This window comes from Glycine max, chromosome 8 (assembly GCF_000004515.6).
Source record: "Glycine max cultivar Williams 82 chromosome 8, Glycine_max_v4.0, whole genome shotgun sequence".
NCBI classification, from domain to species: Eukaryota; Viridiplantae; Streptophyta; class Magnoliopsida; order Fabales; family Fabaceae; genus Glycine; species Glycine max.
The window spans coordinates 15972140-15999880 of NC_038244.2; the positions used below are offsets into that span (position 1 = coordinate 15972140).

The window sequence follows — 27741 nt, forward strand, 5'->3', positions numbered from 1 at the left end:
TGGCATGCATGATATTTGCACTGTTTTACCTGTGGCATTGATAGAAAGGTTTGCATTTAAAATTTAACTAAACTTAAAGTTGAGCATTATACATGTGACTAAGTAAATAAAATTGTTTTACATTTGATCAAACTACCAATTTTGTCTATGAAGTTTCACCCTTCTCCTACTTTTGCTCCTCGAGTATAGGAAAATGAATAAGAACTTTTTCTTAAAGTTTTGTCACATTTGTCATGTTGGTTTCTACTATTAGTTGGGTTATTGAGATCTGTTAAGTGTCAAGTTGACATGTTAGTAGGGTTAGATTGAGATACCAAGTCCTTTAAGCATTTGATTTGATCCTTAAATTTGAGTGTATATATGATGTCAATCATTTAAATAGATTTTAATAACTTGAGATTGTTCATCGCCTCTTAATAACATGATAATTTTTTTTAGCTATTTGTGCTTGTAGTGTATAAAATGTATGTTAGAAAGATAAAATAATAATATAGAGGATAACTAATAAATCTTAATATTGAGATAACTAATAGATATGGGAAGAGTAAGAGTTTATTTTTTAAGTTGTGTATTCTAATTTATAACCTAAGTAGCATTTTAACTTGTGTATTGCATAAAACAAAATATTTATTTTAATATAATTAATTTAAATTTAAAATAAATAATATTTTTAAAAATATAATATATATTATAGTTAAAAAATTTACTATTAAATCAAAGTTTTTGAACATATGAATTATATTTTAAATTGATAATGCGTCATTTAAATTGTGATATTTTTTTAATTATATATTGATGATTAATTTTAAAATTTATTAAAAATTCAGTTTAAAAATAAATATAAAAGAGATAAACAATGACTTTTCAAATTATGTATTGTATAACTGATTGTAGTTGGCATTATGTGGTAGATTGGGATAGATGTATGGGAATAGAGGTTTAATCCTTAACCTATTTCTTAAAAATAAAAAAAATACTAATGTTTAAAAAACATCGAAACGGTGCCACCCTTATTTTAAGCAATGGTTAATTAATTCTTCGAATAATGCTTTAGCCAAGTCAAGTGTGACAATGAAAAGACGGAATCTCTACTCAAAAAGGTGGGAGTGGCCCCTCACGATCTTATAAAACAAAGTACGTTGTGTGCTGTTTTACTATATATTCTCCTTTGTTTTGTTTGTTCTTTACTTCACTTCATTCTCGCAAACACCAAAGAAACTATGAGCTCCTTCAAAACATGGTTCAATTTGTTCACCATTTTCTATGTCTTGGCTGCAACTCCAATCTTCTCATTAACAGATTCCTCAAACCAACTCTCCACAAACTTTCTAGAAATTGCCAAGAAACCTGAAGTTTTTGACTGGATGGTGAAAATCAGAAGGAAGATTCATGAGAATCCAGAGTTGGGTTATGAGGAATTTGAGACCAGTAAACTCATTAGAGAGGAATTGGATAAACTGGGTATCCCATATAAATACCCAGTTGCAGTCACCGGTGTTATTGGCTTCATTGGGACAGGAAAGTCACCTTTTGTTGCATTAAGAGCTGATATGGATGCACTTCCCGTCCAGGTTTCATGAACTCTGCATGTCTTTTTTTTCCCTGATAATTAAGCTTGAACCAGGATTTTGACGTTTTTTTCTTAATACGTAGTAGTTTTATCTTTTATGCTATGAAAGCATGACTAGTCCAATAGTCAATTTTCACGTACGAGGATGGTGTGCATGGGATATTCGTGCATACACGCACACGAGATATTTCATGAAATTCGTTTTTAATATTTTTTAATTTATTAATTATTGATAATCACGTCATCACATCATAACTAAGGTTTCACATTTAATCAAATGTGACACAGTACATAAGCAACTGATGTGTTTGAATAATCAGACGCCTAAGGACACAACAAAGCTATAAACTAAAATATTTAAAATGTCATAAATAAAAATGAATTTTTTTATTAAAGATAAAAAATAAAATTCAAATATAATGAAAAGGTTAAATTATCCTATAATTTTATGATTCTTACCTTTTTAATTCCTATAATTTGGAAGTGATTTTTTTAGTCCCTATAGTTTGTATTAGTTACATTTTAGTCCTTACTAGAAAAAATATATAAAAATAATTAGTTATAAATTAGTTATAAATTATCAATTATTTTTTTTATAAATTATATTAGAATAAATTAGTTACGAATTACTTGTTAATATTTTTTAGTTAATTGTAATTAATAATATTACTTTGATAATAAGGACTAAAATGAAATTAAAATATAAAATATAAAAACTAAGAAAATTACTTTTAAACTATAAAAATTAAAAAAGAATTATAATAACCTATTTAATTTGGATACAAACATATTTTAACCTACTTAATTTAGATACATTTGATACTATTTAGCTACCCATTTGATACTCAAGTCCAATATATAAAACTAATAAAAGTAAGGTTAAATTACTCATTTGATCCTTATATTCTTACCTTTTTAGTCCATATAATTTAAAAGTAAGAATTATAGAAACTAAAAAAGTAAGAATCATAAAACTATAGGAATTATAAAAATTAGTTTCAAAACTATAAAAGAGAATTAAAATGCAAATGATAGGAACTAAAAAGATCACTTTGAACTAAAAAAAGTAAGAATCATGAAACTGCAAATGAGTAATTTAATAAAAGTTTTTCCTAAGATTTTATTACTTTGCTCTCATTCACATTGCTATTGTGTGCCAACGACATAAGAGGCTCTCTATTCTTAACCTCCGAAATATGTCACTAAGTACGGAGTGAAATTGTTACTCTTTTTCTGGGTGAACCAAATTTAGGGACAATTATTTTAACGTACTCGTATCCAAGCAACTTATGTTTTATGGTTTGTTAATTGTTATGTTTGCCTTTGCTCAAGTTTTATTGACAGTACTGTAACTTTATATTCCATTGATTTTGATGGTGTATCTTAACCTTAGGAAATGGTGGAGTGGGAGCACAAGAGTAAAGTACCTGGAAAGATGCACGCCTGCGGTCATGATGCTCATGTCACTATGCTTCTTGGTGCAGCAAATATTCTCAAACAGCATGAAAAAGAGATACAGGTTTAATTTTACTTTTATTTCCGTTTCTTTTCTCTATAATGTTATGTTCTGCTTTTCCCCCTTTGAAGTATTGCACTTGATATAAATTTAAAACGTGGGGGTGTCACAAGTCACTCTTCACTACTGTCCAACATGCTATCTATTCAAGAAAGCTGGCCATTTTGACGATCTATAATTTTTTTTTATAAAAAAAATCATTGTAGAATTCCAATTAATTATGTCAATCTTTGATTTCTAATATATTGGTGTTAATCATTGGCCAAATGACATGCCAACTTTGTAACTTCCAATCATTCTATCATCCGATATACATCCCAAGCCTTTTACTTTTATTCAAAAAAGAAAAATAAAACTCTCGATTGTAGTTATTGTTAAACGGCCTTGAAAAGGGGAGTGAGGAAAATGAGAAGAGACAAAATTGCTCTTGTTATTCTTGTTATAAGATTGAACATTAATAGCTATCAGATTGAACATCAAAGCTATTAGACTGAACAACAAAGCAAAAGAATGATGCAGAAATGTTGTAAGAAGAAAAGCAAGCACACATATACACAGAAGAAAAGAGCAAAAATGATGATGTATCTGTTATAACTAGGCAAGGTAAAATTTAATTATGACAAATCTAAAAAGTAAACATTACTGCATCATAAAGCTTTGATCTCAATACTTTAAACCCTTGGAAAAGACTTTTATCATCATAATGTCTGCAATCTGATTTTCTGAATTGCATTGCTCCAAGCTTATTTCCTTTTATTTCCTAGCTTCTCTAAGTACATGATATTTCACTTTGATGTGCTTAGTCCTTCCATGGTGAATAGGATTCTTTTGTTATAGCAAATGGCTGATTTATTGGCCACCCAAATGACAGTCATTGCAACTTGAATTTGCCCAACATTTGATATCATTTTTCTTAACCAAATGACTTGATTTGTTGTTTCTGCAGCTGAGATATACTCAGCTTCAATTTGAGATTTCATAAGTTTGAATCTGGCATTTTCAATGCATTAAACTTTTTTCTCAAGTTCACAACCCGCATTCTTTCTGTTCTTTCCTCGGTTGGAGTTCCTCCTTCAACTTATCCCAGACTTCTTTTGCAGTCTTAAGATTCAAGATCTTGATAGATACATAATTGTGTATAATGGCAAGTGATCTACCTTCCTTTGCCACTTCATCATTATGATTCCTTATCTAAGCTACATTTCGGTTGTTTGGTAAAGGAGGTGGATTGCTTCCATTTCCCACCACATCCCATAAACTTCGAACTCTTAAGATTAGTCCTCATTTTTGTAGGCTACTTATGGTAGTTTTCTCTGGCAAACATAGGCGGAGGTAAAGAACTACCATCGGATGCCATTGTTGTGTTTGAAGGTTTTTGGTGGGATTTCTTGTTTGTTCTCTCTCTTTTTTTTTTTCGATTTTGTCTCCCTCATAGCATCTGATTTTCTCTCTCTCACAGACCTTGTAAAAAAATCAATGAAGCTCTTGATACTATGTCATGAGACTGAACATTAATAGCTATTAGATTGAATATCAAATCTATTAGACTAAACAACAAAGCTAAGGAATGATGAAAAAATGTTGTCGGAAGAAACTAGCAACCACGCACATACGTAGAAGAAAGGAGGAAAAACTGATATTATGTATATTCAATTTTTTCCCTGATTGCGCTGAGGAAAAGATAATCATGACTAAGCTACAAAATAAACATCATTAGCCTACAACTAGCTTTTCCTTAAGTACAAATAACCTTCACCGAATTTTCCAAGTGATAAAAAGCTGTAGACACATAAGGCATTTTAATATGATAACTGGAAAAATCTAAATTTCTAACAATTCTACTATGCCTCGACACTCACTAAAGCCTGCTACTCTTACTTTTATCTGTTATGTTCTGTTATCTTCATCTTCTGTCATGGATCCCTGATAAATTCATTATATTTACAGGGGACTGTTGTTCTTGTTTTCCAACCAGCCGAGGAAGGAGGTGGAGGGGCTAAGAAAATTTTAGATGCTGGAGCCTTAGAAAATGTTACTGCTATCTTTGGATTACACGTGGTGCCTCTCATTCCAGTAGGTACAGCGGCCTCTAGGTCCGGTCCATTAACGGCTGGAAGTGGTTTCTTTGAAGCCAAAATAAGTGGAAAGGGAGGTCATGCAGCTATTCCCCAACTTTCTATAGACCCCATATTGGCGGCTTCTAATGTCATTATTAGCCTTCAGCACCTTGTTTCTCGCGAGGCTGATCCTCTAGATCCCCGGGTATATATACTTGATTGTTGATTCTTCTTTTTCCCTTGTGAGCCTCACATTTATACTGATTTTATTCTTATTTTAGTGCTGATATCAAGAGCTTTCACGATTGAATCTGCAGCTATGCTAATTGCTAAGCAGTTATCCTGTTTTCATGTTTAGTTATGTAGGAAGCAAAAGGAAGAAAATGTATTATGAAAGGAAATTATAAGCATTGCAACCTATTCATGGAAAACTTTTGCCTGCTTTATCAGCTTCAAATGTAAGAACTTGTTAAAGCATTTCTATAGAAGAAATCATTCAACATAACTCTAGTTCCAAGAATCATTATTGATTAATTATATGCCAAGAAGTAAGAACACTATTAATTATGTAACAAACTTAGTGAGATTACCATGGCTACAAAATTGAGCTTATGAGCACCATAAGGAGTTGAAAAATCACCCTACATGCACTCAGTGAAAGCCATCCGGTATCTGGATTACAAGACAGTGTCCTGATTACAAGGGATGGAAAAAAATAATATGACTTGAAGACCAAGTAAGGTGCTTCTAATACCCCTATCAGTAACAAAAAAAGAATTAGAGGAATGCAACTGCACCACAAGCATTTAATGATCATAGAGGCATATGAAATTTAGACCTTTAGGATGTGCGAGTTTGTGAATATTTTTATATGTGATAACTGCCGATTATTTAAACATATGAAAGGCCTGAATCCTGAAGGACTTGTTTATAGTGACAATCATCATTTGTGTCTTCCATACATAATATGTCAATGCAGGTTGTCACAGTTTCAAAGATTCAAGGAGGTGATGCATTCAATGTTATTCCTGATTATGCCACAATTGGTGGCACCTACCGTGGTTTTACTAATAAAAGCATGGACCAACTTAAATTGCGAATCAAGCAGGTTTGTTATGGAGAAGAATAGATTCATTTTACATGCATTAACTGAAATCTAAAAATATTATTTTTTTCTATGTATACAACTATGCATCGTCAGTTCACAGTAGTATTTTTTTTTTCTTTATGATTATGTTGGGTATTAAAAAGGTTGTTGTATCGAGAATAACTGGCTAGTTTCCTATTTCATAAAAAACTCCTTATTTTATTTTTATAGGGATCACATTTATTTGATGCAGCTAATTCAAACTCAAGACCACTGATTAAATTGAAACAATCTCTGATCTACACATGGTCAAACAACTTATTTTAGTTATCAATAAGCGATGCTGTATTTCATGATCACATGGGACAGTTACACAACAACTCAAATGATACATTTACATCATATTTTGTATCTTTAATCATTGCCATGCAAAATACTTATCAACAAAACTGAAAGTATCTAGATGCATAGATTTCACAAATCTGGGGAAACCAAATTCTTCTAAAGAAGTTTTAATTTTCTTTGTAGAGCATAATAAACGTACATAAAAATGGGACAAAATCTAGTAGACTTTTTTTTTTTTTTTTCCTTGTATTAATGTTTAAGGGTGAACCTTTGCATGACTTAATAGTTGGAGCTTTGTGCATCTCTCCCTATAATACATAAGTTCATGAATTTCTGTTGCAACAAAAAGAATGTCTACACTTAGTATTTGTCACTGCATTTGCGGTATGGCCTAAGGCTGATTCATTTATGCAGGTTATCATCGGTCAAGCTGCTGTGCAGAGATGCAATGCAACTGTTAACTTCTTTGAAAATGTGGGACCAGCGAATCCTCCAACTGTGAATAATGGTGACTTGCACAAGCATTTTCAAAATGTTGCTGAGAATGTGCTTGGCGTCAATAATGTTAATCTTAACATGCCACCATTCATGGTAGCTGAAGACTTTGCATTCTATCAAGAGGTCATACCTGGCTACTTCTTCACGCTTGGAATGAAGTATGCTTCACCTAATGAACCGTTTCAGTCATTACACTCACCATATCTCAGAATCAATGAAGATGGACTTCCTTATGGGGCTGCACTTCACGCATCATTAGCTACTAGTTATCTTATAAAACTTCAGCAGTAACAACCTCTTTTTTCCCCCTAGTTTTCTCAAAATAATAAAATACTATGAAGAGGCGCACTTAGTTTGATGAAAATGGTGTATTAAACCTGATTTTTGTAATAAGATATCATTACCTAAATAGACACCTATATCATGTCGTTGCGCCTAGATACCAATATAACTTTTTGACAAATAGTTCAGTGAAAAAGTTGTACGATAATTTTATTAAAAACAGAGATATTTTTAATTAGTGTGCCAAAGTTGGGATTTGATTTAATAGTAAAAAGAGTAATATATTAAAAGGCATAGTGTTGAAAAGTGTGGTCCATCCAATTATAAAACTTTAGCCAAGTGTAACAATGAACAGACCAATGATGTGTTTGGATAAGGATCTTGTGTCAGATGCGGTTCTGAATGAAGGCCCAATAGAGGAGATGAGACCCAAGGCAATCAGAGGAGAAGTAGTTCCCAAAGTGCAGAAAAAAACAGCCCAGAGGAGCACGGGATGCACAAGATCAAATTGGTCCAAGTTGTCACAAATGAATATTTTACCAGGTTAATATCAGAAAAATAAAAAGGATTATTGCTTTGGAAAGAAAATCAAGTGTGTTTTAGCGCCAAAACTCCAATGACATTACACTTTCGATATTTGCTCTTTCAATTTTGTTACTTTAGTTAATTGATTACTGATTACCGAAAAGAATGGGAAGTAGTGTGTTTATTAATCTGTAGAGAGTGAGAAAATTAATCTGCAGTGGAAGTGAGAAAGGAAGAAGTCCGTACTCCCAAATTTTTAATCTCAACTGTTAGGCTAATCTAAGGGCCTAAAATAGAGAGGATCCGAATCCTAGTTATTATTCTGTTATGAGTAAGTGAATCACGTGCCAGAGTTTGTTAGACTGATAAGTTGAATTGCTATATGTAAGAAATGAAGAAAGAAAGGAATGAGATATGCTTACCCTTGATAATCAAAATCTGAATCTTCTCTAAACCCCATTTCTCTGGAGTTACTCCTACCCGAAACTAGCTTTACCCTTATCAATAACACACAATAATCAATTTTACCTCACAAAATCATGGTGACACTATAAAAAAGTAGAAGAAGTAATTATTTGTTACTTTATCTTCACCATAAAAATTTAATTGATTATCTAATCCAAAGATACTTCAAATCTCTTCACAGGTTGGAATGGGCCCTCACGATCTTATAAAATAAAGCTACGCTGTCTGTTTCTTCAATTGTTCTCGTTTTCTGCTTCACTTAATTTTATTCTCTCAAACACTTCATATTATTCTACTTCACCGCCCCCCCCCCCCCCCCCCCCCCCCCCACCCCCAAAACCCTTCATTTATTGTCTCAAACACCAAAGCAACTATGTGTTCCTTCAAAAAATGGTTCAACTTGTACATCATTTTCCATGTCTTGGCTTCAACTCCAATATTCTCATTATCAGATCATTCCTCAAACCAACTCTCCACAAACTTTCTAGAAATTGCCAAGAAGCCCGATGTATTTGATTGGATGGTGAAAATCAGAAGGAAGATTCATGAGAATCCAGAGTTGCGTTATGAGGAATTTGAGACCAGTAAACTCATTAGAGAGGAATTAGATAAACTGGGTATACCATATAAACACCCAGTTGCTGTCACTGGTGTTATTGGCTTCATAGGGACAGGAGGGTCACCTTTTGTTGCAGTAAGAGCTGATATGGATGCACTTCCCATCCAGGTTTTTCATGAATTCTATGTCTTATTTTTTATATGCCTGAACCAGGATTTTGACATTTTTCTAATAATAGATGGTTGGTTTATTTGGGTAACTGGGTTGAAGGTACGTCAACAAAAGAGTTAAGTTTGCCTTTGCTTAAGTTTTACTGACACTGTAGCTTTTTTATTTTTATAATCTACATTCCATTGATTTGATGTTGTGTGTTAGGAAATTTCTTCATGAACACCATAATGCTATTCAATTAAAGAGAAATGAGATAGAAAAAAAAAAAGAGAAATATTGATGAGATCGATATTTAAAATTAAAGAGTATACATGTATCGCTTCTGTATTTGTTAACCTTAGGAAATGGTGGAGTGGGAGCACAAGAGTAAAGTACCTGGAAAGATGCATGGGTGTGGTCATGATGCTCATCTCACTATGCTTCTTGGAGCTGCAAAGATTCTCAAACAATATGAAAAAGAGATACAGGTCAATTTACATTTTATATTGTCTTCTTAATTTCTGTTTCCTTTCTCAATATGATATCATTATTAGAATTTGAGTATGGCCAACCCAAAATATAGAAATAGTAAAATGGATTGAACTTGTTGGACTAATTTGAATTCTTTTATGTTGAAGAGTTTATTTTAGATTTAAAATCGATTGAGATAAAACAACTTTAGGTAACTTTGTAGGCAATTTTTGTGTTGATAACAAATTTTGCACAAATTATTACTAACTCATTTTTATAATAAAAACATTGAAATATATATCAATAGTGTGTTTGGAATAGATTAATGCCAAGAAAAAAAAAATTAATTTTTCACTATGAAAGTGAAGTAAAAAAATAGTTGCTTATATTTTTTCATGCTTTCATCATGATATTATTAGATAGAACTAATTATGTGCGTTATCTAACACGCAACCACTTTAAATCAATTTTATTTAAAATTATTTTTTCGATATTTATTCAAACACACACTTAATGCATATCTTTTTAGTCTAATCTGATAAAGCCCATATCATAATCGATCACGATCGGGCCGAGCCAACCTAGTTGATGTGATATTTATTTTATTTTTCACATGAAAGTAATATGACAATAAAAATAATTATCATAATAATTGTTAGTCTTGAATTTCTTGAAAAAAATATGTAAAAAAGTCAACCAAAAAATGATAATATATAAAAAAATAATCTCTAACAGAATGTGTAATAACATCACTATCATTTTCATCGAATTTTTTTATATAAATCATATTAGTTTTTATGAAATTTAATTTATAATGCCAATTTTCTTGTTTGAACTGAAAGTAAATTTAAACTATTTTTTCATAAATTTTTAAATGAGTAATAAATTTTTTGGAATAGCTTACAACAGCATTTATGTATATACATTTTTAAATTACATAATCTTACGAACAAATTAATTACAAATAATATAATGAAATTTATCAAAAAATATTTTGAATTTAAATTATTTTTAAAAATATATAAAAGTATTAAGATACATTATTGATGTTGCCTTAAACACAATCCTTAATCAATATTTGACTTGGATTTTTTCAATACAACCCTTCACATCCCACACTACTAAGTTTGATGCATAAATAATTTTGATAGATGATTCAATAACACATTTAAGATATGCATTTACACCATATTAAAATTTGGGATTAATTTCAACTTAATCTTAATTCATAAAATGAGAATCATATTTTATATTTAATTAGTATCTCCGGTTAACGTGAAACTTAATTAATTTGATTTTTCCAATAGTGTTCTGTTTTATATTTTGTTTAAATTAATACTGCTCTTCTGGTCTAAATTTAAAACGTGGGGTCAGTAGTCACTCCTCACTACTGTCCAACTTGCCATCTATTAAGAAATGTGATCCTTTTGATGATTTATGTACGTTTTTCTTTATTATTTTTGTTGTAGAATTCAAATTATGTCAACCTTTGGTTTACTACAACATATTGGTTAAATGCTGCACATTACCCAAGTCCAGTATCTTCCACCATGCCAACTTTTGAAAATTTAGATAATTCAATCATCTGATATACTACTTCTTAATCCTTATATTTTTTCAAAAGAAAAAAAAAATCATTCTTGGTTCTAGCTATTGTTGTACAATCTAGAAGAAGGGAGAAAAGAAATTAAACAAGAGAAGAAGTTGGCGCCTTAAATAATCGACCAACATGATTCTATTATCTTACATGAAGATCTTATCTAATTGTTACCACTTAGTTTAGATTAGGATATAGATCTTATCTCTTAACTTTGTTTAGATTGTTATGTTGTGCTACTTTTCTCTGGATTGTTAAGTTATGATATGATGATAGATTCATCATTATCTTGTTGTTGTCTAAATAGGGAACTGTTGTTCTTGTTTTCCAACCAGCAGAGGAAGGAGGTGCAGGGGCTAAGAAAATTATAGATTCTGGAGCCTTAGATAATGTTACTGCTATCTTTGGATTACATGTGGTGCCTGAGCTTCGAGTAGGTGAAGTGGCTTCTAGGTCTGGTCCAGTACTGGCAGGAAGTGGCATCTTTGAAGCAAAAATAAGTGGAAAGGGAGGTCATGCAGCCATTCCCCAACATTCTATAGACCCTCTATTGGCAGCTTCTAATGTCATCATTAGCTTACAACACCTTGTTTCTCGCGAGGCTGATCCTCTGGAACCACAGGTTGTGACAGTTTCAAAGTTCCAAGGAGGTGCTGCATTCAATGTTATTCCAGATTATGTCACAATTGGTGGCACCTTCCGAGCTTTTTCTGGAGAAACATTGCAGCACCTTAAACAGCGCATTGAGCAGGTTTGTCAACGAGAATAATTGATTCATTTTACATGCATAAACTGAAATCAGAAATTAATGATCTCTTCTATAATATGAATCGTCACCTCACACTAATCTGTTGTTTTATTTCTTGTGGTTGTTAAACCTAGCTTGATTGTGATTATAATTGGCATTGAAAAGGATGTTACATTAAGAATAACTGGTTCGTTTATTGCATCAAACAACTTACTTCAGTTATTAATAAGCACTGCTATATATTTCATAGGATAAACTAATTAAACTTGTATGTTTGTAGAAAGGACAGTCACAAATTACTCAAATGCCACATTCGCATCAAGTTTTGTATCATAATTGTTGTTATACACAAAACTTGTCAACATAAATGAGAATAGATGCATATATAGATGATTACACAAATTGGGGATCAAATTCCTGTATAGTTTTTCTTCGTAGAGATTGGTACATACAATAAAACCCTAGTAGTTCCATTTCCTTTGTTGATGTTTGACAGGCTTATGAGCTAGCTTGATGGTTAACCTTTATAGTATTACTGCAGGACTGTTAGGAACATGATTATTTAAAATTTATTAAAACCTACAAATTAAGAGAGAGAATCATGATGCGAGATTTATAAAATTTATTCGGTTTGAACCAATAAAAAAAGTACGTTCAACATGGTGTTAGAGAGTGGATTGATAGTAACATTTTTCTTATTAATGTAAGAATAAGATTTCTGTGTTAATTGCCTTGTGGCCTTCAAGTTGTTGTTGTGGTAGGGGCTAAGGCTGATCATTTATGCAGGTCATCATTGGTCAAGCTGCTGTGCAGAGGTGTAATGCAAGTGTCAACTTCTTTGATGAAGAGAAACCTTTATATCCTCCAACTGTAAATCATGGTGAATTGCACAAGCTTTTTCTTGATGTAGCTGGCAATTTGATTGGCATCAATAATGTTATCATTGACGAGTCACCAAGCATGGGCTCTGAAGACTTTGCATTCTATCAAGAGGTCATACCTGGCTACTATTTCATGCTTGGAGTGAAGAGTTCACCTGAACCGAATCAGTCATTGCACTCACCCTATCTCAAAATCAATGAAAATGGGCTTCCCTATGGGGCTTCACTTCATGCATCATTAGCTGCTAATTATCTTATAAAATATCAGCACGACGTAGCCAAGGTAGCGGGGAAATATCATGATAAATTGTAAGTTCTAATAAAGCATGTAGTCTCTTATTTTTTGTAACAATGACCAGATACGTGGCTATATATATTTTGCATTTTTACTTATCTCAGGGTTTTGATTTGTAAGTGCTGAACCCATGTTGATCCAGTTGAGAATATTTTAGAGGAGGTCAAGCTTAAGTTGTTTTGACTGAGGACGATCTAAAGATGTTAAAATACTTCAGCCAAGGTTGAGGCTAATGATTTTTTGGTTGAGACTTAGTCAAAGATGTCTATTTAAGATCCAGTTAAAGATATTTTAGTTGAAGCTAATATAAAAACATAATAGCCAACATACAAAACCAACCAACTAAGAAATTAATTAAGGTAAACGCCAAAGCACCAAATATGATGATAGTTGTGATGCATGCCTTAATAAAGATGCACATAATTTGAAAGTGGTAGGGAAAAGTTTTGCATTTCTATTTTAATTTAAAGAAAAAAATTAAATAGGAGTGTACATGTATCCTTTATTTATGGATTTTGAATTTTTCAACTTATATTTTGGAACTTAAAAAATTTACTCTTCTCACTTTTGCATAACACCAATGGAAATAAAAAATTCATGGAAAAATAAAGCACTTAATTGATTTTATTTGATAAATAAGTGGAAGTGTTAAAGTACTGCTATAAATTGTTATAAAAATCAACAATTGTCCTAATCTAATTAAACACTATTTTCAATTATTTTAGAATAAAAAGGTCTGTATTCAGTGGGGGAGGGAGGAGGATATGACTATAAAATAAGTCAAGATACAAATTTGCAAAAAAGTATTTAAATTTCTATTACATTATAACAAGTTCTTCAAAATCACACACACACACACACACACACACACACACACACACACACCACACACACACACACACACACACACACACCACACACACACACACACACACACACACACACACACATATGTGAATACATCTCATTTAATTCTCAATCAAACTATACCAAACACTAATCCTTGTCTAGATAATAAGGATCCAAGTATTGGGGTTAACTTCCACCATAGAATGAGCCACAATAACGATGGATATCGTACAGTGCAACAATTTTCGTCTCTCGCCTAGCATTATTTTCAAGTGAATGATCCAAGGTAGACTTGAGAAACGTCGTCATATTGATAAAAATGGATTTTGCCCGTGAAAACAGATTTTGCCAATTAAAAATGGATTTTGCTTGTCAAAGTCATATGTTGGGTCAAATAAGTACCATATATGCATGAGTTTGAGTTTGTATGTCATGCCTATACATTATATGTTATGTCTATACATTATATTATTTACATCAAGGATTGTGCTGCCCCTTAACAATATAAGGATGGTGTCGATGATTTTTATATCCTGTTTGTCTTTGATCAATGGAATCCATACTCGACCTACTTATAATGTGACACTGAACCAGCGTCCACGCCATGTGGCATCTCTTCGTAAACAAGATTGACAAGTGTCTTATTCATATATGGATATCTCTAGTAGTTCGGTGGAGGACGATTCATGGCGATGACTAGGGTTCATAAAAAAATAAAGGGGTGTTTGGTTTATATTTTTATTTTTTTTTTCATTTTTTGAAAATTGTTTTTATTTTTAGAAGATTAGAATTTTGAAAACATGTTTGATTTGACTTTTTGTTTTCTGTTTTTAATAAATTAAAATATGTTTTCAAAAGGAAATGTATTTTTAGATTTACTTAAAATTATATTTTTTACCGCCACGTTTTCATTTTACTCAAGATAAGGTTCCTGATTTCAACTGAAAACAAAATTTCATTGTTTTTAATTGTTGGTTCGTTTGAGAAAATATCTTTAGTGAAAATGAAAACAAAAATCCAACCAAACATATTTTCATTACCATTTTCTATTTTTACTAAAAAAATAAAAATAAAAAACAATCAAACCAAACAAGAGTTGTAACGAACAAAGATAGGGCCTCGAATTAATTCTTAGACCTTTATTTTATAAATTATTAAATAACATTAAAAACCAAAACTTTTTACGGAACGTGAAAAGTCACAGTTAGTTATGCAAAGATATAATTAGGACATTACTTTTCAAAATAATTTGATAATTGAATTATTCCTAATTTTTCATCAATTTTGTCTTTGTCCAGATTTTATTTTCTAAATTAATTTTATAAAAAATTATTATAATATATTATAAAAAACTTACTATCATATTAATTACTCAAAAAGAAAACTTTATTATAATTTAGTTTCATGTAAATTTATATGTGTTAACTGTTTGACAAATGTACCAAATGTTTAAAGTAGTAAAAACTCAAAAGTCTGAGTATTAATTTTCACATGAATTTTATTTTGTACTTGCGTTGTATAATTTTCAATTTATAAGAGAAGAGATACGATGAATTAAATGATAAGTAGCAAGAACAGTAAATAATAACATATATTAGTAGACAAAGAAATAATAGAAACAAAAAATTAATAGGAATTCAATAAATAAATATTAGGACTAACATGCTTGTTTGCCTAAGATGTATTATTTTTATTTTTCTTTATCAATCAGGTGAATTCATCCTACCCATATCTATTAGATTACTTGCCCATGATGTCTTATGATGACAATCATATTTTACCTATTTATCTTCTAAATGTCTTTACAAATATTCAACAGATAAAATGCATGAAGTTCTAATTCTAGATGTTTGTTTCAATGCATAAGCATAATGCAATCATTATATGTATAACAATGATTTTATTAAGATATCCTTCCTTTTAGTTTATTAGAAATTATCCTTGTCGACGACTAATTCATAAAATGATGCATGAAAATCTTCTTGTATTCATATTAAGGATTACCTTCTGTCAAACACCTAATCCCCAAAATAATGCAAGGATGAATGATGCAAGAAATTAAAAGTAAGAAAGGATAATAAGATAGAAACATGTGTTGCATTGATAAATATGAAGTATATAATACATCTGAGGGTTAAACTTTTCATAGCCATAAGAAACTTACACTAGAAAAGGAGTATAGGAACTGATGGAGGAGAAAGTATGGAAAAAGGGAACAGAAAATGATGAAAGAGAAGAAAAAATGTCCTAAGGGAGAGTTCTTAGGCTTTAGGTGTGTATTAGAGTGTTTTGAGATTCAGTGTGTATTTTCTCCTTGGTTTGACTTTTTTTTTGTATATATAGTTACTGGAGTGGACTTGGACATGTGTGCTCACACTTAGCGTGCTCTACTTGCTTAACACATATGCTTGTATTCGCGTTTAGCGCGTTCTGCTTGCTTAGCGCTGATGCTTGAATTTGTGCTGAGTGCGCAATAGACTGGACCTTGTTCAATTTTTTTGCTTATTTTTTTCAGCTTTTAAATTTTTAATCCCTCATTTTCATATCTACAAGTCATGAATAGGAAAAACATTAATTCTTAACAATTAAGTATGAATAATTGCTAAATAATCATTTTAAGGATATTTTTATTAATTTTATTATAAAAAATAACTCATATTTAACGGTTATTAATATGGTAGTGCTTTACATTTTAAGAGAGTAATTTTAGTAAGAAATTAATTTTTAAAATGATAAAAAAAATTAAAATATAATAGTAATTTCAATATTTTGAATATATATAATTTAATAGTTTTGTAGAGCCAAATAATTGTGAAGGAATGCCTAGTTAGGTAGAAACTTTATAAGAATATCTCATAATTGACTTAGTTGTGTGTACACTATACTCAAGATACGCCAATTTCCTACACTTACCTCTAGTTAGATCTTTGCAGTTCATTTTTTATAATAACAATTAGATGAGAGACCTAATTGAAAAAAAAAAGTTCAAGATCCAATTAAAAGAAAAAAAGAAGGTCAAGAAACTATTGAGAATTTGGTAAAAGTATAGGAACTTTCCAAATTAATTTATCTTAATTTATATTTAATAAATGGATTTTTAAAAATTATTAAGTCATTTCATGCAGTAAAAAAATTCGTTTTATAATTTTTTTCATAATTTTTCTAATTATTGAATGCATCAGTTCTCTTTTAATATTTGTATAACATTTTTTATTTATAGGAATCAAACTTAGTATCAATTAATTGACCTATATAAGCAATTTTTGACAATTTTAAACCGTCATAAAATAAACTACAAATAAAATAAAATAAAATTAACATTACATGATTATCTAATAAGTGAAAGAATCATTTTGGATCCATCGCTAAACATAAATAACTAAAATTTTCTTGAATTAACCACAAACACATTGAAATTAATCTCTAACTAGCGAATTAAGGGATGCTTATAATCTTTAATCGAAAAAAACATAAATAACTAAATTGACACTTCTAAAGAATCATCAAAACATAAAAATGCAAAAAATAATGGATCAAAATGATATTTTAGCCTTTTTTTATATCCAAATTTGCAAATTGAAGAGAAGATAATATAGATTTTGCTAACCTAATTCGGTAAGGTAAACTCTTACTTTGGTGAAGAAGATGAATCAAATCTGATTTTTGTAATAAGAAAATATTACTTAAGACATGCATATCATGCCATCACATCCACAATATAATTATAGAGAATGTTATTGTTATTTGACATTTTTTACCTTTGGGTCCATTGTTATGATAATTTTATTAAATAATGTAGATATTTTTTTATTATTGTGGCAAACACGGGATTCGACGATTTAATAATAAAAAATGTGTTCCATCCAATAAAATATTAGCCAAGGTGTAACTATGAAGAGAACAATAAATCTCTTGACAGGTGGGAGTGACCATCACGATCTTATGAAAGAAAGCTACGGTTGTTTGCTGTTTCTCACTGTCTTCGTTTTGTTTTGTTTGGTCTTCACTTCATTCCATTCTTTCAAACACCAAAGAAACTATGCTTTCGTTCAAAAAATGGTTCAATATGTTCATCATTTTCCATGTCATGGCTGCAACTCCAATATTCTCATTATCAGATCATTCCTGAAACCTACTCTCCACAAACTTTCTAGAAATTGCCAAGAAGCCTGAAGTATTTGATTGGATGGTGAAAATCAGAAGGAAGATTCATGAGAATCCAGAGTTGGGTTATGAGGAATTTGAGACCAGTAAACTCGTTAGAGAGGAATTGGATAAATTGGGTATCCCATATAAACACCCAGTTGCAGTCACTTATGTAGTTATGTTATTGGCTACATAGGGACAGAAAACTCACCTTTTGTTGCAATAAGAGCTAATATGGATGCACTTCCCGTCCAGGTTTCATAAATTCTCTATTATTTATTTATTTATTCATATGCTTGAACAGGAAGATATAACTGACTTGGTTAAATAAATGTGTAAATTTCTGACATTGTCTTCCATTTCCCAGGGATAAAAAAAATATATGCTTGAAAATGGGATTTTGACTTTTCTTTTATGATAGTTTAATGGGTTGGTTCTCTTTGGTTTGGTGTTAAAGGTAAGACAACCAAAAGAGTTATGTTTGCCTTTAATTGGTTAACCAAAAGAGTTATGTTTGCCTTTAATTGGTTAATTATATTCCATTGATGATTTGATCTCAGGAAATGGTGGAGTGGGAGCACAAGACTAAAGTACCTGGAAAAATGCATGCATGTGGTCATGATTCTCATGTCGCTATGCTTCTTGGGGCTGCAAAGATTCTCAAACAGCATGAAAAACAGTTGCAGGTTTTACTTACTTTTTATATTGCCTTCTTTATTTCTGTTTCCTCTCTGTATAACATTATGTTTTCCTTAATTTATTCATAGGCAGTAGCTGCAAACCCAAGATACGAACTCAATATATACCACTAGCAAAGTTGTAACAACTTCACATTCACATTAGTTGATTCGTGCGTTATAGTTTAACAACCCGACATTAACATATTTGTGTGGGTAATTTCTCATAAAAATATATGTTGGTGTGAGTAATTTCTCACGGACAAATCCATAGATGCTTTTTCACAACATTCCCATGAATTAAGCCGTCGTCAGTAATTATCGACAAAAACATAATATTCGTCGGTATAGCTCCATATGAGCATATTTATTGGTGGTAAATTAGTAAAAAATAATTATGTTACCCACAGATTTTTTTATTTTTTATTTTTTTGCTGAAAACAACTCAACCCTGTAAACGAAAGCCATGAGACAAAATCTTCAAGACATAGAAATCAGCACAGTATATTTTTCCTCTCCAAGAGTCTCCTCTAAATGCACGGTCAACACTCTTTTATCTTTATTAGTCCCATTTCCCATTAGCTAAATGCACACTTAGGAATCTAAACCATGCAACAATCAAAGCTGTAAAACAATGCCACATATATATCAGATCATTGTTGCAAGAAATAAGACTTAGACTACAATGGCATTTTATAATTATTAACACTCATAGTTGACCATGATATTTCCCGACTACCCTGGCTACGTCCTGTTTATATTTTGTAAGATAATCAGTGGCCAATGATGCATGAAGTGCAGCCCCATAGGGAAGTCCATCTTCATTGATTACAAGATAGGGTGAGTGTAATGGCGCAACCGTTTCAATTGAAGAAGCATTCTTCATTCCAAGCGTGAAGTAATAGCCAGGTATGGCCTCTTGATAGAATGCAAAGTCTTCAGCTGCCATGTCTGTTTGCATATCAATGTTAACATTATAAATACCAATCAAATTCCCAGCTACATCAACAAAAACCTTGTGCAAGTCATCATTCTTTATAGTTGGAGGATATAAAGGTTTCTCTTCATCAAGGAAATTGACACTTGCATTGCACCTCAGCACAGCTGCTTGACCAATGATAACCTGCATATATGAATCAGCCTTAGCCCCCACCACAGTGATAAACTTGAAGGCCACATTGCAGTTATGTATAGGATCACCCTTAAACTCATAATCATAATCCTAACCAAGCTATTAGGTTTAACAACCACAAGAAAGAAAACAACAGATTAATTAATGAGGTGATGATGTATATTAATTATAGAGGAACTCATTAATTTAAAATTGCAGTTTATATGCATGTAAAATGAATCTATTCTTCTCCTTGACAAACCTGCTCAATGCGCTGTTTAAGGTGCTTCAATGCTTCTCTAGAAAGAGCTCGGAAGGTGCCACCAATTATGACATAATCTGGAATAACATCGAATGCAGCACCTCCTTGGAGCTTTGCAACTGTCAAAACCTGTGGAGACAAATATGTAAAGAAGACACATGGGATTGTCAGCATAACAAGTAAATTAAGGATAAAATAAGTATAAATGTGTAGCTTACAAGAGAATTAACAAAATATACCTGGGGGTCAAGAGGACCAGCCTTGCGAGAAACAAGGTTTTGTAAGCTAATAATGCCATTGGTAGCTGCCATTACAGGGTCTATAGAAAGTTGAGGAAGAGCTGCATGACCTCCCTTTCCTCTTATTATTGCTTCAAATACACCACTTCCTGCCAATAATGGACCAGACCTATAGGAATCTCAGGCTTCACATGTAATCCAAAAATAGCAATAACATTATCTAAGGCTCCAGCATCTAAAATTTTCTTAGCCCTTGCACCTCCTTCCTCTGCTGGTTGGAAAACTAGATAATGAATTTGTTAGGAATCCATGAGAGGAGGATGAAGACAACACAAGTATGCGCATTTATTATCATATTTCTTGTAGGGGATTCTCGTTTACTTAAGCATTGGAGTGTCTTTACAATATCACACCAATTAATCCAAACCGGTTCGAAGTTCTCAAGATCGGACCAATTCAACATTCTGAAAGGAACATATCATTCCAGTCTGACTCACGAAGCAAAGGTAGATCAGATATCCTTGTCTCAGACCAAACAAGATCAAAGTAATCCAGAGAGAAGACATGGATGAGTGTCCTTTGTATGGTAGACTAATAAAGGCGCCAACTACGTGTTTTGCATGTTGGATTGAATCGATCTCCAAGAGAAAAGTCATTTGATCGTATTATTTTAATTTTTTGATTCATCATTCCATGATTGGCTAGGTTTAAAATTTAAATTTGATCCAATCAAATCTTAAGTGGTATGTATTTAATCAATTTTCAGTTTTATTATTATTATTCTTTGCAAAAAAAATATATGAAACAAATAGTAAATATAAAAATAGTAAAAAATAATTCCAAATATCAAATATCTGATGTATAAGTTATTTTATAACTAATAATAATATCATTAGAGTTGTCGTGACCCAAAAAAATCGAGTCAATTTGATAGGCCCGATGGACCAAATAAATCAAGTCAAGCCAATACAATATAGTCTCAAGAAATGAATGTCATGGTAAATTTTTTTCATGTATAAAAAGCAAAAGAGTGTTGCTAGGTGCACCCAGCATTTAATTAAAATACTAAAACTGTCCTTGCACTTTTTTTGCATTTGTGATGGGAGTGTGTGAGGGTGATCCGTAAAAGGCTTACGAATCAAGTTGATCCGTAAGATAGATACGGATCAACTTGATTCGTAAGCCTTTTACGGAACAATACGGATCAGCATGATCTGTAAAAGTCTTACGGATCAAGTTGATTCATAAAAAGCTTACGGATCATGTTGATCCGTATTGTTTCGTAAAAGGCTTACAGATCAAGTTGATCCGTAAGGTTTCTACAGATCAAGTTGATCCGTAAGGCTTTTACGAATCAATTTAAATGGCTTACGGATCAAGGGTATTTTCGTCATTTTACCTTAAGTGCTGGGTGCACCAGCAATAATGCTAATAATGCTGGGTGCACCTAGCAACACCCAAAGCAAAACAGTTCAGCCTATCCAAGCCTTTTTTCATGCTTTGGCCCATTAAATCGGGTTGAATCGGACGACCTATATTTGCCTCAGTGTATAATTAAAGTTGAACATATAATTTAGTCCTTGTATTGTTGCATATTCTGAATTTAGTCTCTACCACCTATAACCCCTTTACACATTTTTAATTTTCATTCATTTTTCCTATAACTGTAGTGCATTCTTAATTTAAGGATCAAATTAAGAATGTGCTAGATCTACATGTAGAAGCCAAATTAAAAAAGAGTAAGGTTAATGGTGGTGAGGACTAATGCAAATTGAAAATCCAAGACACATAGAAATTGATTTAATAAGTTTTACATAAATGGACCAAATTAAGAATCCATGACATGTTTTTTTTATCAGCAGAATTCATGACATATGTATAAGAATTAAATTATATATTTAAACGAAAATTATATTTAGACAATAGAATAATTACATTTCTATATTTTTTGCTGAATAATTACATTTATATACACCTTTACTCCAATAGTCACTAAATTATTTTTAAATATATTTCTCATAAATAAGTGCACGTTACATAATAATTTTATAAATATATAAGAAATAAAATGTAAGAATGTTGTGATATCATAAATTCACAAATAAAAAATTATATATGTATATACAAGTTTGATTTGGATAAAAAAAAATATTAAATCTATATAAAAAATTGACTTTTCCATTTTTCATTCTTCAATTTTCTGTTTATTCAGTTTTTTTTTATTTATCAATATTATTGAATCATATTAGTTTATGAAATAACCTTAACTCCAACTTCTTCTCTTCACTCTTCCCGTTTTCCTTTTCCCCTTCTTCTAGATTGTATTACAATAGCTAGAACATCACCATGATTTTTTTTTGATATGTTTTGTTTTGACTTTGGTATTAAGAAAGTTTTTTAATCCCGTAAGTGCTATTTTTTTTTAAACTTTGGTCTTAACAAGAGTTTTATAATCCTTGTTAAGCCACTTGTCTCTATAACTATTGTAAAAGGTGATTTTTCACATTGATTGAAGAACTGATATGTTGATCAATTCAATATTGATTATGAACTGATATAAAAAGTATATAATGTATTTTGTAGTGGTGAAAGTCTATGATGTATAATAAACCAAACTCAAGCCTTAAATTTTTTACACAAATTAGACCTATTTAAACAAAATTTTATTCAATCTAGCCTATTACCACTTCTAATCAACTATCATAGAATAATTCACTCAATCCATCCAATGGTGAAGAAAGACTCAACACTAAGAAATTTGGATTCCACCTAAATATTTATGATAAAGTAATATGAAATAACAAGATTTTTTTGTTAGTGCGTGAAAGACAGGATTTAACAGCAAAAAAGTACCATGCTAAAAAGCATAGTGTTGAAAAATGTGTTCCATCTAATAAATATCTTGACAGGTTGGAGTGGCCATCACGATCTTATAAAACAAAAGCCGATTGTTTGCTGTTTTACTGTTGTCCTCTGTTTTGTTTGTACTACTTCACTTCGTTTCATTCTCTCAAACACCAAACCAAAGTAACTATGTGTTGCTTCAGAAAACGGTTCAATTTGTTCTTCATTTTCCTTGCCTTGGATGCAACACCCATCTTCTCATTAACAGATTCCTCAAATCAACTCTCCACAAACTATCTAGAAAATGCCAAGAAGCCTGAAGTATTTGATTGGATGGTGAAAATCAGAAGGAAGATTCATGAGAATCCAGAGTTGGGTTATGAAGAATTTGAGACCAGTAAACTGATTAGAGAGGAATTAGATAAACTGGGTATCTCATATAAACACCCAGTTGCTGTCACTGGTGTTATTGGCTACATTGGGACAGGAAGCTCGCCTTTTGTTGCAATAAGAACTGATATGGATGCACTCCCGATTCAGGTTTCATGAGTTTTATGTTATTTTATTTTCATATGCTTGAACCATGATTGACTTTTTTTATGATAGTTTTATGTGATGGTTCTCTTTGGTTTTGGTGGAAAGGGTAAGACAACAAAAGAGTTATGTTTGCATTTAATTAATTAATTAATTTCTCAGTTTTATTGACACTTCTTTGTATATTCCATTGATTTGATGGTATGTATATCTTAACCTCAGGAAATGGTGGAGTGGGAGCACAAGAGTAAAGTACCTGGAAAGATGCATGCGTGTGCCCATGATGCTCATGTCGCTATGCTTCTTGGGGCAGCAAAGATTCTCAAACAACATGAAAAACAGTTGCAGGTTTTACTTACTTTTTATATTGCATTCTATTTTTTTTCCGGTTTCCTTTCTATATAACGTTATGTTTTGCTTTATTCAAGGGAATTTGAATAGTATGCTTAAGGTCACAAGTTTTAATTTTGGGTCTGAAATTAAAGAGTGTATCTGGTTTGACTTGTGCCCCATAAATTGTCAGCTCTAATTATATTATTATTAGCTATATTATAACTTATAGATAAGACATGCGATATCTTTTATTTATTTATTTTACTATATTATATATGCTATTGTTTATTTAATATTTTCTCCGAAGAAAGATAGAAATAAGACTAAAACGAAAAATTGATCAAATGCATATTACTTTAAATTGGATTGGATCAAATTTAAATTTTAAACCAAGCCAATCAAATGATAAATCAAGAAAATTGAAAGAATCTGATCAAATGATTTTACTCTTCAAAATAGATTCAATTGGATAACGGGTGTGACATCTGCAAAGTCACTCCAATGCTTAAGTCACTAACAGTGACTCAGTGACATATGTTGTCTTCATCCTCTCTCATGGATCCCTAACAAATTCATTATCTTGCTGTCTAAATAGGGAACTATTGTTCTTGTTTTCCAACCAGCAGAGGAAGGAGGTGCAGGGGCTAAGAAAATTTTAGATACTGGAGCCTTAGATAATGTTATTGCTATCTTTGGATTACATGTGAAGCCTGAGATTCCTGTAGGTGAAGTGGCCTCTAGGTCTGGTCCATTATTGGCAGGAAGTGGTGTATTTGAAGCAATAATAAGAGGAAAGGGAGGTCATGCAGCTCTTCCCCAACTTTCTATAGACCCTGTAATGGCTGCTACCAATGTCATTATTAGCTTACAAAACCTTGTTTCTCGCGAGGCTGATCCTCTTGACCCTCAGGTATATTTGGTTCATTCTTATTTTTCCATTGTGAGCTTCATATTTATACTTATTTTATCCTCATTTTAATGCTAATATCAAGAAGTGTTTACAATATTCTGAGTCTGCGACTGCTAATAGCTAATTATATGCTCAAGTAAGAATACTATTACATTTTAAGTAATACACTGAGTGATTAGCTTGGCTGGAAAATTGAGCCTGGATGAGCACCATATGGAATTGAAAACCACAACACTTCTCGCTAGTCAATGCCATATCGAGTATCAGGATTAGAAGACAGTGTCTCTCGATCACAAGGGATGGGAGAAAATAATGACTTGAAGACCAAGTGGGGTGAAACTTTAATACCCTTGTCAGAGAAAAAGATGAGTTAGAGTAGCACTTTACCACAAGCTTTTAATAATCATAGAGGCATATATATGGGATCTAGACCTTTAGGATGTATATGTTTGTGAATCTTTGTGTTCGTGATATATAATTGCTTATTATTTAAACAGAAGAAAAGGCTTGATTCCTGAAGGACTTTACTTGTTTATGGTGACAATCCTCTGTATCTTCCTTAAATAAAGTACATGTCCCCACAGGTTTTGACAATTGCAAAGCTCCAAGGAGGTGATGCTTTCAATGTTATTCCAGATTATGTCACAATTGGTGGCACTTTCCGAGCTTTTTCTAGAGAAACATTGGAGCACCTTAAACAACGCATTGAGCAGGTTTGTCAAGGAGAAAAATAGATTCATTTTACATGCATGAACTGAAATCTGAAATGAATGATCTAGACTCTTATAATATACATCATCACCTCTCACTTACTTGTTTGTTTTCTTTCCTGTGGTTGTTAAATCTAATAGCTTGATTATGATTATGATTATGATTATTTACTTCAAACTACTTATTTTAGTTATAATAAGAAATATGTTGAATTTCATAGGATCAGTTAGAAACTTGTATGGTTGTAGTTTTTTGTTTGTAAGGGGATTATAAAAAACAACTCAAATGCCACCTACGTCACATTTTATAATTCCATAATCATTGGTGTACAAAATGAAAGCGAGCTCTAGTGCAGCGGTAAAGCTGCACCTTGCTGACTTGTTGATTAAGGGTTTGAATTCAGAAACAGTCTTTTGCATATGTAAGGATAAGACTGCATACAATGCCCTTCTTCATAGCTTCACATATGAGCCTTCTAGCACCGGAGTACGTTAGTTTTTTCTTTATTGTCATACAAAAAACATGTCAACATAACTGAGAGTAAATGCATATATAGATTACACAAACATGGAGAATCAGATTCCTGTAAAGTAGTTTTGTTCGTAGAGCATATTTAAGAGGTACATAGAACTTATGAGTTTAAGGAAAAAATCTAGTAGGCCTTTACCTTTTGTTGATGTTTGACAAACTTATGAGTTTGAGGTACATTACTGTGAGAATAAGATTGTTGTGTTGCCTTGTGGTAGTGGCTAAGGCTGATTATTTATGCAGGTTATCATTGGTCAAGCTGCTGTGCTAAGGTGCAATGCAAGTGTCAACTTCTTTGAAGAAGAGAATCCTTTATATCCTCCAACTATAAATAATGGTGACCTGCACAAGCTTTTTGTTGATGTAGCTGGGAATTTGCTTGGTATCAATAAAGTTGACACTAATATGGAACAAGACATGGCTGCTGAAGACTTTGCGTTTTATCAAGAGGTCATACCTGGCTACTACTTCACGCTTGGAATGAAGAATGCTTCTTCATTTGAACCGGTTGCGCCATTACACTCACCCTATCTTGTAATCAATGAAGATGGACTTCCTTATGGGGCTGCACTTCATGCATCATTGGCCACTGGTTATCTTACAAAATATCAGCGGGGCATAGCCAAGGTAGTAGGGAAATATCATGATCAATTGTAAGTGTCAGCAATTGTTAAAAGCTATTGTAGTCTTATTTCTTGCAACAATGACCTGATATATATGTGGCATTGTTATACAGCTTCAACTGTCACATGCTTTAGATTCCTAAGTGTTTTTCCCTTTAAAGATCGGAGTAACAATAAAGATAAAAGGAGCACTAGAAACACACTTGTGACACATATTTAATGAATATTTACTCATATTATAGAATTTTATAAAAGTCAACAAAATTATCATACATAATACATAATTATTTGTGATTGAATTTGTGATTGACTGATAAGGTAAAATCTAGAATTTTTCCTCTTTATATTTTAACACACTTTTTTATTGATTATTTTTTTTTAAAACTACAAAATTAAAAGTTTTATTCATTAAATACAACTTGCGACTCACTAAATTTGTAACTTTTTTCTACCTTAAATATCTAAAATCCTTACTATCAAGAGAAATTTATATTTTTTTAATCAAATATATTAATAGTACAATAAAAATAATAATGACACCTCAAGAGAGAAAATAAATCTTTATTATAAAAAAATACATATATAAAAGAGAGGGTGTTACACATATTTTATTTATAATGGTAGTAGCATTATTTGAGTTCATGAAACTTTTCTCAAAATTAAATAAATCAAATCTTCTTTCAAATTTTGTTATTATAAATAAAATTATACTACTAATTACCAGAGTAAATAATAATGTCCAAATAAATATTTTTTATTTTACATAAAACAATTATGATGATATTACAAAAATCATCACTCATGACAGAGTTTGCTAACAGAAACTAACATAAATTTAGGAACATTTTTTTATAATTTTTTTCTATTTAGAAACTAAAGTAATATCACGCAACAAATTTAACGAGTAAAATGGTAATTTACTCATAAG

The 27741-nt window shown here is 31.5% G+C and overlaps 4 protein-coding genes across 4 annotated transcripts; 3 read left to right on the plus strand and 1 right to left on the minus strand.

The window, feature by feature from the left end:
- The first annotated feature begins 1186 nt into the window (after positions 1-1186).
- LOC100789607 (IAA-amino acid hydrolase ILR1-like 4-like) lies at positions 1187-7492 on the plus strand. Its single transcript, NM_001255367.2, is given in 5 exon segments — positions 1187-1571; positions 2964-3089; positions 5034-5348; positions 6123-6251; positions 6990-7492. Coding segments are annotated over 5 exon segments (1296 nt in total). The 5' UTR covers positions 1187-1220; the 3' UTR covers positions 7365-7492.
- A 1162-nt stretch (positions 7493-8654) lies between these two features.
- On the plus strand, positions 8655-13227 carry LOC100790140 (IAA-amino acid hydrolase ILR1-like 4). The gene is made up of 4 exons (XM_003531587.4): positions 8655-9072; positions 9417-9542; positions 11430-11873; positions 12657-13227. The coding sequence occupies exons 1-4, from the start codon at positions 8719-8721 to the stop codon at positions 13062-13064; spliced, it is 1332 nt and encodes a 443-aa protein (XP_003531635.1). The 5' UTR covers positions 8655-8718; the 3' UTR covers positions 13065-13227.
- A 6183-nt stretch (positions 13228-19410) lies between these two features.
- On the minus strand, positions 19411-21268 carry LOC100818503 (IAA-amino acid hydrolase ILR1-like 1). The gene is made up of 3 exons (XM_006585480.4): positions 20331-21268; positions 20092-20220; positions 19411-19841 (listed from the first exon to the last, which is right to left on the minus strand). The coding sequence occupies exons 1-3, from the start codon at positions 20400-20402 to the stop codon at positions 19428-19430; spliced, it is 615 nt and encodes a 204-aa protein (XP_006585543.1). The 5' UTR covers positions 20403-21268; the 3' UTR covers positions 19411-19427.
- Positions 21269-23254: 1986 nt separating this feature from the next.
- On the plus strand, positions 23255-27007 carry LOC100790664 (IAA-amino acid hydrolase ILR1-like). The gene is made up of 5 exons (NM_001255500.2): positions 23255-23714; positions 23931-24056; positions 24637-24951; positions 25536-25664; positions 26434-27007. Exons 1-5 carry the CDS (start codon positions 23364-23366, stop codon positions 26845-26847), a joined length of 1335 nt encoding a protein of 444 aa, NP_001242429.2. The 5' UTR covers positions 23255-23363; the 3' UTR covers positions 26848-27007.
- Positions 27008-27741: the final 734 nt, after the last annotated feature.